General features: G+C 42.1%; 1 protein-coding gene across 10 annotated transcripts in view; it reads right to left on the bottom strand.

The window, feature by feature from the left end:
• Nucleotides 1-6,543: 6,543 nt before the first annotated feature.
• Nucleotides 6,544-11,210, bottom strand: part of EYA2 (EYA transcriptional coactivator and phosphatase 2) — a 102,789-nt gene continuing 98,122 nt past the window's right edge. For all 10 annotated transcript variants that reach the window (XM_074919930.1, XM_074919934.1, XM_074919936.1 and 7 more), the window contains 2 exons: nt 10,932-11,032; nt 6,544-7,126 (listed from right to left, as the gene is read on the bottom strand). In XM_074919930.1, the coding sequence (XP_074776031.1) occupies nt 7,046-7,126; nt 10,932-11,032 (182 nt within the window). In that variant the 3' untranslated portion in view covers nt 6,544-7,045. The remainder of the gene's footprint in view (nt 7,127-10,931; nt 11,033-11,210) is intronic.

Raw genomic sequence — 11,210 nt, 5'->3', positions numbered from 1 at the left:
TATATGATCGAATGCCACGACTAGGCCTGACGCCCGTGTCAGGAATATCCCTCCATCCTGTGGAGTGTTTCCCTTGTTTATTTCAGGACCAAATTTGGGAAAAAATACTGTGCTGGGTGTGGAATTTTTACCTCTTTCTGATGGTTCATCGGTTGCGGTACCTGACTCAGTCTGGGACTGAAGTCAGGGTCTGGATGGCTGTCCTTTTGTTGTCCAACTGCCAGTGATCAGCTGTTGTGCTGATGGGGGCTGGGGGTAGTACCCTGTAAGTAATGAAAAGCCTCTTTGGCTGTACACCATCTTGTGAAAACTTGTTTTCACCTTTCAGCTACAGGCACTGGGTGTCCCTTGGATTTGCCATCCTCTCTTACAACCTACTGAAAGACATGTGGGCATATTACTGCTGATTCCTCTGCTTTGGGGACAAAATTAACTTGGAGTTTGAACTTTGAAATCTCTGCATTATTATTATTATCTCCCATTATCACTTGGGCCTTCAGTTAGGAGATTGACGCTGGTGTTCCTTATCAGGGCGAGTTGATTCCAGAGCTTTACCAAGCTGTGGCAGTGTTTTCCGAGTTGCAGTGTCACTTCAGGTGGGTAGGTTTTGTTTTAGCCCCCCAGGTGGTATCATCTGGACGGAGTTGCCATAGCAAGGTTTCATCGCAGGAGCCTGATGTTGGCGCAGGGCTGCGAGGACCAGCACAGCCCGAGTGCTGCAGTAGCCCCAGCCCGGCCGGTGGTTCTGGCTGCAGAGAGGCCGTCACAGTCAAACTGGCGCTTTGTGGGCTGGCTGCGAATGCAGGGTTAAAGGTTTGCCGTCAGCTGTGCTGTCACCTTCTCGTGCTGGTGCTTGCCAAATGAGCCTTTCAGGGCTTAAGTCACGGACGTGGTTAAATTGCAGAGGAACACAGAGCAGCCATGAGGGGTGCTGTCCTCCGGAGCTGTGGGCTCCTACGTTTTTCATCCTCCTCAGTGCAGCTCTGTCAGCTCGGGGGGCAGCCGCAGGTTCTATCCACGCGCTGTCGAGGCTCGTCTGCAGCCGGCTGAATGCTGCATCCCGCCCCTTACACAGAGGTAGAACCACGGGACTGATCCTCCGAGAGTTAGCCTTCCTTTGTGAATCAGAGGCTACTTTTTAAAACGATTGTATAACCACACCTTAATTGAAGGCATTTTAGAAACAACGAGATCTCTATTTTTCTTTTTAAAAAACCATTTCTATACAATATACTACTCGAGTACTTGCCCGATGCCCAGGGTGAGCCCTGCTACGCTTGCCTTATCTCTCCAGTTGTATGCCTCATAGGAAAATGGCTAAATGCTAAGAATTTGGGTTTCTTTACCTAACGCTTATCAGGTAAGACGGCTGTGACTCCAGAATTTTGAAAAGGACCTCACAAACCAAGATTTTTGTCAGGCCGCTGTCTGGGGGAGGCATGAGGTTTCTGGCATATTCCTGCTTTGTGGGGTTTGTTGTGGAGCCCAGCTGCCCTCGGGTGGTCACACGGGAGAACTGCACGAAAAAAATCGGTACAGGAAACGGGTAATAGTGCAGTTGCAATGTGCCCTTCCATCCCAACGATAACGTGTATTTTTGCAATTATATTCTTTGCAGTTTTCTGGCTATTTGACAAAATTCTGTATTCTGTTGTTGCTTCTGAACTTGTCAAAGCTGGACAAGGGCAAAATGTAATTTCTGTCAAAGAAGTTTTCAGAAATGGAACAGGTCCAGGTTCTGGTTTAACAGAATGACTAGAAGTTTGAAGACACAGACCCAAGAAGATACCGTCTTCCGGTGTGTGTCATCTCTGGCTTTTTTTGCTGTTAAGAGCTACATTTACTTTGTGTTGCACTCCATGACTTACCAGAAGAGGCAGCTGATGGGAGATGGGTGCAAAGACCCCAAGGATAAGATAAGGCTCAGGGCAGGCAGGGGCATGGTGGGGGTGCTGGTGGGGAAGAAGTATTTTGTTCAGTCTTTCACCTGAAAATGATGTAGAGAAAAGCAGGTGGGTGGTGTGGATCCGTCCCTGCAAAACTCAGAGTCAGGCTTTTGCAAAAGGAGTGTTATGTGGGTGCAGTGTGGCCGTTCCCTCTGTACAGGCTCCAAGGATGTGTATATACATGTACACTGCGCAGCAAGGCACACTGAGCTAGGGAATGTACCTGAGCTTTAGGCCAGGCCAACACGTAGGCAGAACTGAAACATGACATGCTGAGCACAAGGTGGTCTTAGAAACAGGAGCAGCAGAAGCAGCTCCATTAAATTCCTCTCTGAGGCAGTGCTTGTAGGCCTAGAGGTGATGGGGAAAGCCGTGGTGCCCGCGAAGGCTGTTTCTGATCCCTGCCAGCTGGCAGAATGCTTTGACTCCCTATTCCCAGTGACAGCAGAGGTCATGAATCCATCTTCATTTCTGAACAACCTTTGTGTGGCTACAAGTTTTCCAGTAAGCGTGTTGCTGCTTTTGTTACCTCTTATTTTAAGTGTTTGACAAGTTCCCTGTTCTGGGATAAGAGGTATTCACAACTGAATTTGCTATTGCTCTTTCATAGCTGAAACTCAGAAAAAGGTAAAGAATCTCCATGGTTTGTTCTACTCACATTTTACATGTTGAAATAAATGGTATGTTTGTTATCAAATTTGGCCTGTTAAACTATATATCTTCTTACTTAGAATCCTTTAGAATCCTTAGAAACCTTACGGTGAAAAGTAGAAGAGAAAAGATACTGTGCACTATTACGATAAATTTTTGCACAGTTTGTTCAGTATTATTAGCTACAAAGCTTTAGTCATGCTGAAGCTAATTAAAACTTTTAAAACCTTGGCTCTGATGAAGCCTGCAGTATATTCCTTAAGAACAACTACAGTAAGTGAAGATCCTTACCTGCCAGAGAAACACCAGAAGAGAAGGAAAAGGTAATGCAGCACCATTCAACACTCCTAGGAAAAGCGGGAAGTGTTGCTTTGGTCCTCAGAACCCACTTCTTGGGATGACAGGCCATAGCACAATGTATGAAGTAATTTCTCTCAAACTGCAGTGTTTTATTATAAATAACTTCAGGGGACTGTCAGTACTTGTGGTGCTCTTACAGCAATAAATCCCTCTGCATACTCACAGTAAATTGGCATTTGAAACTCTATCCTTTCTAAAAAGCATGTAACAAGTGAATTACTGCCCTTAATTTCATAATAATAATGCAAGGATAAATTAGGTCAGATTTTTCTCCTGTCTCTTGAGAAATTTCTGGCCCAAATAGGTAACCTGTCTCATTCAAAGTTTTCATTCATTTTTCTGTGAAATTAATGAAAATGCAAACAGTGAACATGCTGTGAGTCTGCAGTAGCCTGGAAAGCACCTTTAAAGTGCTGTAAAATGTTTTATAAACAGTTTGCAGTGTGTGCCTTTGCCATTAACTTAAATCTAATTTCTGTTATAGAAGACAAAATATTTGGTCTGCCTTGCACTGTTGGGAGGAAAAAACCCAAACAGCCCCAAATCAACAGCTGCTCCTGAGGAAAAAACAGAATCTGGTTTCTTTCCTTGATTGCAGCTTTGCCAGATGGATGGGGGAGGCTTTTTGCCATTTCTGATGGGTTTTTTAGCAAGTGTGCATTGTGCTTATCTGGACAGACTAAGGAGGCAGCGCAGAGGCTGCGGTAGCTTGGCACAAGGCCGTGGCTCTGATCCGCAGGTGTTGCCTTAGTCCTAACTGCTTTGGTCTCACTGTCCCAAGCTGGTGGAAGGTTATACACCCACCCACCCCAGCCCTTTACTTTGCTCCGGTTTACTATACCTGCTGTCTGCCTGAAAATTATTTGATTTTTCAGCCTTCAGGAACAGGGTCCCATGTGGCTCTTCTGCTCTGCTACAGCTGAACACAAATAAACATTTTTAAGGAGTTTGCATGACATGATCTGAGGTACAGATTGTTACCACTTTCAGTGTTGGCATTTTAAGTCCCAGGTTTTTCAGAATGCACCCAGCCTACCCGGTGAGACTGCTTCCTTTACAAAAGACTATGAAACCTGTTAAGATTATGGCATAGAAAGGATCTGAACATGAAATTACAGGAACATCAGCAATCAGTAATGGGTAGTTTAAAATACCTGTTTTCTTTTGCTCTGCAATACCTTATTCATATTTGCTATCTATAAGGAAATGATAGAGCAAAGGATACTCTTGGAAATGTGATGAAAGTTATGTCAGTGTACATGTGGTGTCAGGTTTTTTTCTTGTTTGGGGAAGTATTTTGATCCTTGAAGTGTTAGGCAGCTACTGTGCCCTCAAGCTTACAGTCCCATTCAAAACTTCAACCCATATTATCTCACCAGTCTTTCATGTCCCCTTTTCCATTTAAGATACAAAAGGTCTGTATTATAGAGGTCCAGATGTGTACCGACGTACTAAACATTTTTTGACAGAACAGATTTTGGTATGGGCTACGTATTTTAGTAATGGTACTAACATGACTTACTTGGTTTGTTCACCTCAGATTCAGCTTTACTGCAACTTGTTTGGGAACCCTGTCACATCACAGCTGTACTCTAGTCTTGTTAGTGATGTGACTAAGAAAGGATTTTATCCTGTAACCATGTAGAAATACATAAAAACACAGGTGAAAGAGCTGGGCAAGGCTGGTACGTATGTGTGCGTCTGTTCCCAGTCCTTTTGTATGTTACGAATAAAAAGTTGTTACAGAGCCCTCTTCTAGCCATCACAGACTGCCTGGAACAGTAAATCCTGATACTCTTGCTTGTAGTGAGAGATGAACATGTGCCACGACAACTGTAAGGAGGTGAAGAGGTACACCTGTCTGACAAACAAGTGTTCCTAATGCTGGTGTACACCACCCTCATCAGCCGTGTTACCCGTGGGTAAGTCAAAATGATTAGCGGGGAGGAATATGGAGAAATCATTTACAACAGTGGTATGTGGAGCACAAGCAGGCACTAGCAGAGAACAGGCCCAAAGCTCTGCTAAGAACTTTGGAGACAGAAACAGAACTTGAGAGTCTTTAAATACATTCAGAAAGCAAAATCTTCTAAGAAGCTTTAGGAAACAAAAAGTCAGTACTTGGATAATTGACTCAATTAAGGCAGGTGCTAAATTTGGAATTTCAAGGAAGAGCAATTAGCTGATTGACAAGGCGTTAAAAGCTGAAGTTGTGCTTTCTTAGGAGTCTGCCATCCCTGGCATTTGTTCCTCTTTCAAAGGTTTTATTTACCGGTGTGCTTATCTTGCGAGAATCAGTCAATTCTCCATTGAGTTTGATTTCCTTGACTTGTGATAAAACTTATTTGTGACAGTCTCCCAGCTGGAAAAATTTCTGCTAGACTTGCTTCTCAGCAGGCCCTGAGACACTCTGCTAGCAAAACCACATTTTGTTGTGTGTTGTACTCATCCGAGAGAACGACTCCTTGCAAATGCCTCCAAAGCATGTACTTAAAGGACGGTTTTGGTCATGCCTGCTGTTGACAAGTGTAACTAACATGTTTTACAGCTGCTGCATGGCTGCTACCTTTTGAGCCAAAGACGGAGATCAGATTATTTTGAGCTCGTATTTGCTGTTTTAGTTTGGCAGAAAATCCTGTCAGATCTAGCAGTGAGTTTGTTTCCCGAGGTAAATGTTTTTAGACGTTAGGAGATTCACTCAGGCTTGTGCAGCACTTGTGTCACACTTGTAGATTGTGTAACCCTTACTCGTTTGATCTTGATTCACACATGACAGATAAGGGGATTGTATTACTTGCTGTATCTCTCTCTCTCTAACACCTTGTTCCAGGGAGGCTCTGATCCTTCTGAGGTTATTTGGTGCCACATCAAGCAAGAATGAACAGTTCTGAAAGTGAATCAGAGATTCATCCAGGCTCAGAGAAATTAAATATTTTGACAACAAGAATTAACAGGCCAGCTCAGCAGAAATCCTAAAGCTGAAGCTTACTTGTAGATGCATTTATTTACATAAAAATAAATATGCACAGCTGCAATATTTGCTTGCCCTTCATTTTCCTTTGCAGGACAAGTTAGATGTGCTGAGTGCCCACGTTCTCTCCCAGTGGACAGAGTCCCCCCCGACAGACAGAATGGCTGGCTACACACTCCATTTTGCACACGAGGGGCTCTGTTCAGAGTCCTTCTCACTTAACCCCAGCTTGAAACAGGGAGGATGTATTCTACATATACCTCTAGATCCAAGAGTGGCTGGAGAGAAGAGAAGGCAGGTAATCTAGTCCCCCAAAATGTAAACATGTTTTTATTTAATGCCTTTCACTCATCACAAGGTACTTTTTCCCCACCCCCAACCCCCCAAACCAAGATGGCAGCATAAGGCACCGTGTAGACACATGCACAGTCCACATACCATCTATGTAAGATTTAAAAACACAGCTACAGTTCTTATCAACAGTACCATGTGTCCTTATTATTAATGTACACAATATGATTTTTCCCCAGAGTTTGTTTTGGAGAAATGAACTGTTAATTTAGAATGGTAAGACTCTCCCCACCCCACCCCCACCCCCCACCCGCCCAAAAAAAACCAGATTAAAAACACAGGTACAGAGCTTAATACCAGAGTAATGAGATTAGTTCATAAATTAAAAAATACAAAAAAAAAAAAATCAACAGTTTCACTCTTATTTTCAGAAGGTCCCATGTGTTGTGATGTACTGTGCTGAGACTCCTTAAGTCCTCTTCCCCTTTCAAAAGTAAGAAAACTGACAAGTAGACCCAAGACATCTAGTCTTTGTCATTGATGGCAAAAAGGCAGTTACAGCTCTATGTATCTGGTTTAACCATATAACTGCAGGATCCCCAGCGAGTTTTCTGAAGGCTTTTCCTCTGTCCCAAAGGAAGAAGGACTTGATACAATGTTCTTTGGCTGCAAGTTCTTAAAGGATTCCATTGAAAGGGTTCTCCTTCAAAAAAAAGAAAAACTGCAGTTGCTGTGGGATTTTTTTACTAAGAAAATGTTGAGGAATAGGTGGAACCGATGCAATAGTTTGAGTGAAGCCCTCACAGTGCTAAGATGTTGGGGTCTGCTACAAATATTCAAGTTCCAAGGCGTGCCGAAGAGCTTCCAGGTCAGCGTGACAAGAGATTCTCCAGAATGGCATGTTGTGCTAGAGTGAAACCAAAAGAGGGTATTTTTTGGTTTTAGTTTAATACTGAGATCAAAACAACTTTCTTAGTTTGCACCCTCGGAAACAGAGCTTTGTACTTGGGCCACCAGGTTGTCACGGTGTCACAGGCAAGGAGGTTCATCTTAGAGAGGAAGGAAAGAAGGGAGTGGGAAGTGTCTATTTACTGATATGTTTCTTCTATGCAGAGAAGAAAACAGATCCTCCACAATTTAGGAGTGTTCTGCTTCAGAGATGATGGAGGATGCAGGCTGACTTTCTGAACAGCTACTAAGCTTTCCTATTTTTTGTTCATGGGTTAATTAGAAATATTTCTAGAATTGTGGTATTTCTAGAAACAATTTTAGGTGAACGTCACAAATGAAAGCTGCTGTCAGTGCTTCAGAGACAATTATATCTATCATAAAAGGAAGGTATTTATAAAAATATAAACAAAATAATAAAATACCACAGAGTCAAAATGCTTTCTAACACCTTCTTTTCCTAGTTAACTGAGGAAGCAGGTCATACTGCATTTTCTGAAAATGTAGAAACTGGTATCATTGCTCAGATCAATTATTCATTTAGTGTAACACTGCTGTCTCAGAAAAAGGTGTGGTAGCCTTATCAGACAACCTGTCTCCAAAATACTTTCCTAATTCCTGGTTTTGAGAGACTTATCTTACATTCTTCTCCTACCTCCCTGTTTTTCAATTTATATTTACTGTGATAAATCTGAAGTAATGTATACAAATGTCCAAGTTCTAACCAAACAGTTCCACTTGAAATCTTCACATCCAGACAAAATCTGGAAAGGTCAACTACCTGCAACCTACTATATCTTCTTTATAATATCCTGATTACCTTCCTGAAAATTGTGACTATACTCTAGGAAAACAAGACTTGCATCTGAAGGAGGAGAAAATACCAACTTGTTAAAGTGCTGTTGAACAAGTGCAGGGGACTTGACATGTAAATTGTCATCTGGTAAGCTACAAACAGTAGTACCCTGAAAGCATCATTGTATCAAAATAGTTCTGCAATCATTAGCAATAGCTATGATCCAGGTGGTTGTTTGCAAGGGGATAACCTCAAAATAATCAGAACTTGCTTTTAGATGTGAAATACAAATTTTCTTGGTATTTTCTGGTTCCAGAACAGTTAAAGCAGTATTTTTGATCAAAGACACAGCTCATTTCTGCACTGAGATTCTGCAACAACATTTCGGATTTCAATTTTCTTAGCTTCCTCACAAAATACCAGTCAGTGATATGTAAGCAGCAGCAAATGTATAGAAGGCCTTAACTGACAGAGCTAACTCCCAGCACAGGAATAAAATTTCTAACTATCACTGTAAATAATTCAACTGCAAACATACTGCTTCTGGATAAATAGCTTAGACAAAGCTTTAGACAATATACACTTCCTGGATAGATGATGAAGAGAGATGTTCCTCTTCCAGGTGTACCTACCTGTGTAAGAAAAAAACTCCAGTGGTTCCAGATGTTTATTTTACAGAGTGTCTATTTACACTCCTCTAATGTTTAAATACAACTCAAGCTCCCCTCTGGTATGTTGCCTATCAGTAAACAAATGTTTCCTTCAAGCTATTTACCAGTGTGTGTGGAAACAGCCAGCAAACACAGAGAGCTGAAGCGACTGGAATCTACTGCTCTGCAATTTCACTTCAAGGGGAAAAGTTCTTTCCTTCCCCCTCTCCTGGTTGTTATTAAACCCCTTCCATTAAATTATCTATTTTTCTTTCTTAAAGGAGAAGACGACTTGGCCTCCCAGACACTCCTGTTGTTCAGCATTTACAGATGTATCACTCATGAGACAGGTGAAGAAAAATGACCCACTAAAATGGAGATACTATCAGTGCTGACGGCAAAACAGTGAAAGGTGCTCTGCCCGCCCCCCTTGCCACTTTTTTTTTTTTTTTGAATGAAGCTCAGGTGTGTAGAAGCCTTGACTAATGATTGTCATCAATCAAAGGAGGTGACAGCCCAGCAAAGAATGTGCTCTATTAATGGGAGAGCTGCTTAGGCCAGGAGACACAAGCAAGAGGGCTCTTGAAATCCTGGCATAGAAGATCGTTGAACCTTTCCACTTCTTCCTAGAGCCAGAGAGCCCTTGCAGCCTTTGATGCAGTCATGTTCACTGACCCACTACCTTTGAAGTATGGCACTGGGCTGTCAAAAGCAGCAGGCTATTATCACTTCATTCCCAGTCATGCATTTGGGACTTTTCTCAGACAATTCCCTTCATGAACTACAGAACCACCTGCAGATTCAGCTAATTTTCCAAGGTGGGTGTGGGTATTGTTGTTTCCATCAGCCAGGGGAAATACACTATAAAAGAGGGTTTCTGCTGCTTTGAAGATGACTTGAGATAAAATTCTGGGGATAGAACATGTGCCCATCACCTCATCTGCTGGGGTCTCTTTATCAAATTTGGTTGGGAAGTTGTTGCAGGATCACCTGAGCTACTATAGTCATCTGTGTGCCTATTAAAAATTAACTAGTTTGATGAAGATGGGGTTCATGCCATCAGTTCCTGCATCTCATGTGCAATGCTCCTGAAGCAAAAGCATCTCAATCATATTTCTGCAGTCACATCAGGAGACCAGGACCCAGGGTACACAAATACGTCTTGAAAATAATGCTTGCCATTAACATATTGTATTCCTCTGCCTGTAAAGCCAAATAAATAGAGATTCCAGGCAGGTTTCTGTTCTAAAGTTTAGGAGATGACAAATTTGGCTGTTCAACTCTCATGCTGTACAATTCAGCTGGTGTTACCTCACTGCTTTCCTTCAGGTCTCTGGCCGTTGCTCTCCATGTTTCTGGCACTCATCCACTGGAGTGTGTGTATGGCAGGAGGTATTCCTTGCAGTATCTCTAACCGCCCCACTACTCCCCCCCATCATTGTAAGCAGAATGTGACCTTTGATTTTCTCAAATTCTTTCATCTCTTCCAAGCTCTGGGGTTACAGCTTCTCTCCTTACAGTCTACCCCAAACAAAGAGGCTTCAACTGGTCCCTAGAACTCCAGTTCTCGTTTCCCAGTGCATGGACTGTGGATACAAATGACCGGAGGACTCAACTGGATGCACATGTTAGTCCATTTAATTCCTCCTAAGGCTACCTCTGCTGGTGGGCCACATCTCTTCAGTGAGCATGAAATACTACTGAGGGCTTGTTATTCCTGACCATATGGCTTTCACAGTTCCTGTTCTACCTTGTATTCAGTACATCTTCCCAATTTCAATTTACTTGTGAAATTAATCACATCATTGATCCATAAACAATTGATAAAGGCAGCAACTCAGTACTAGTCCTTTTAGTATTCACTCTAATGATGTTACACACCCCATGATCTCAATGAGTCATAAATATAAATACACGTATGTATATATGCATATTCTAGTAAGTAATTCAAAACTAATTACAGTGAATTTTGAATTTACAAAAGCAACATGTGTAGATCAGAAATTCACCCTGCTTGCTCATCTGAGATCACACACTGGAGTTTTCCTTTTTACGTGTTTAAAGCCATCTTTATTAAGCAAGAATGATTTGTGGAACATGTGACACAGCGACTACCTGAAGAATTGCACTAGTTGCCACGGTGGGGGGGATTTACAGTATGGAATTTCTCACAAGGTTGTTGAGTATTTTGCATGTTAAGAAATGAGACCAATTGTAAACTGTTTCAAATGGAGGGAGCATCATTAAATGCTTAAGTAAAGAAAGGGTCATTGAAATGAAAACTTAGAAGAATCCAGCATGGCATCCACAAACTGTACCTTTTTTGCTCCCTGTTCCTCTTCAACACCATCTCCTATTACAATGTACACAGCTTTCCTTCCAAACCTTTGCATTATTCTTTCAAAACAGCTCTCTTTCCCTAAGTAACAGAAGAGAAGACACATTTTTTTAATCTGGACACATACAGCAGGTAGTGCTAACATTCAGGAGTCGGGACCTAACTGAACCTGCTGCTACATTCCTTATTTCCTTTTGAAATTAGAACCTACTTGAATCTTAATCTGAGGTGGATTCTCTCCATCTCATGACAGTTACTA

This window comes from Athene noctua, chromosome 16, assembly GCF_965140245.1.
Source record: "Athene noctua chromosome 16, bAthNoc1.hap1.1, whole genome shotgun sequence".
Taxonomy (NCBI): domain Eukaryota; kingdom Metazoa; phylum Chordata; class Aves; order Strigiformes; family Strigidae; genus Athene; species Athene noctua.
The sequence above is the reverse complement of the archived record's forward strand: the minus strand, read 5'-3'. Positions and strand labels throughout refer to the sequence as shown.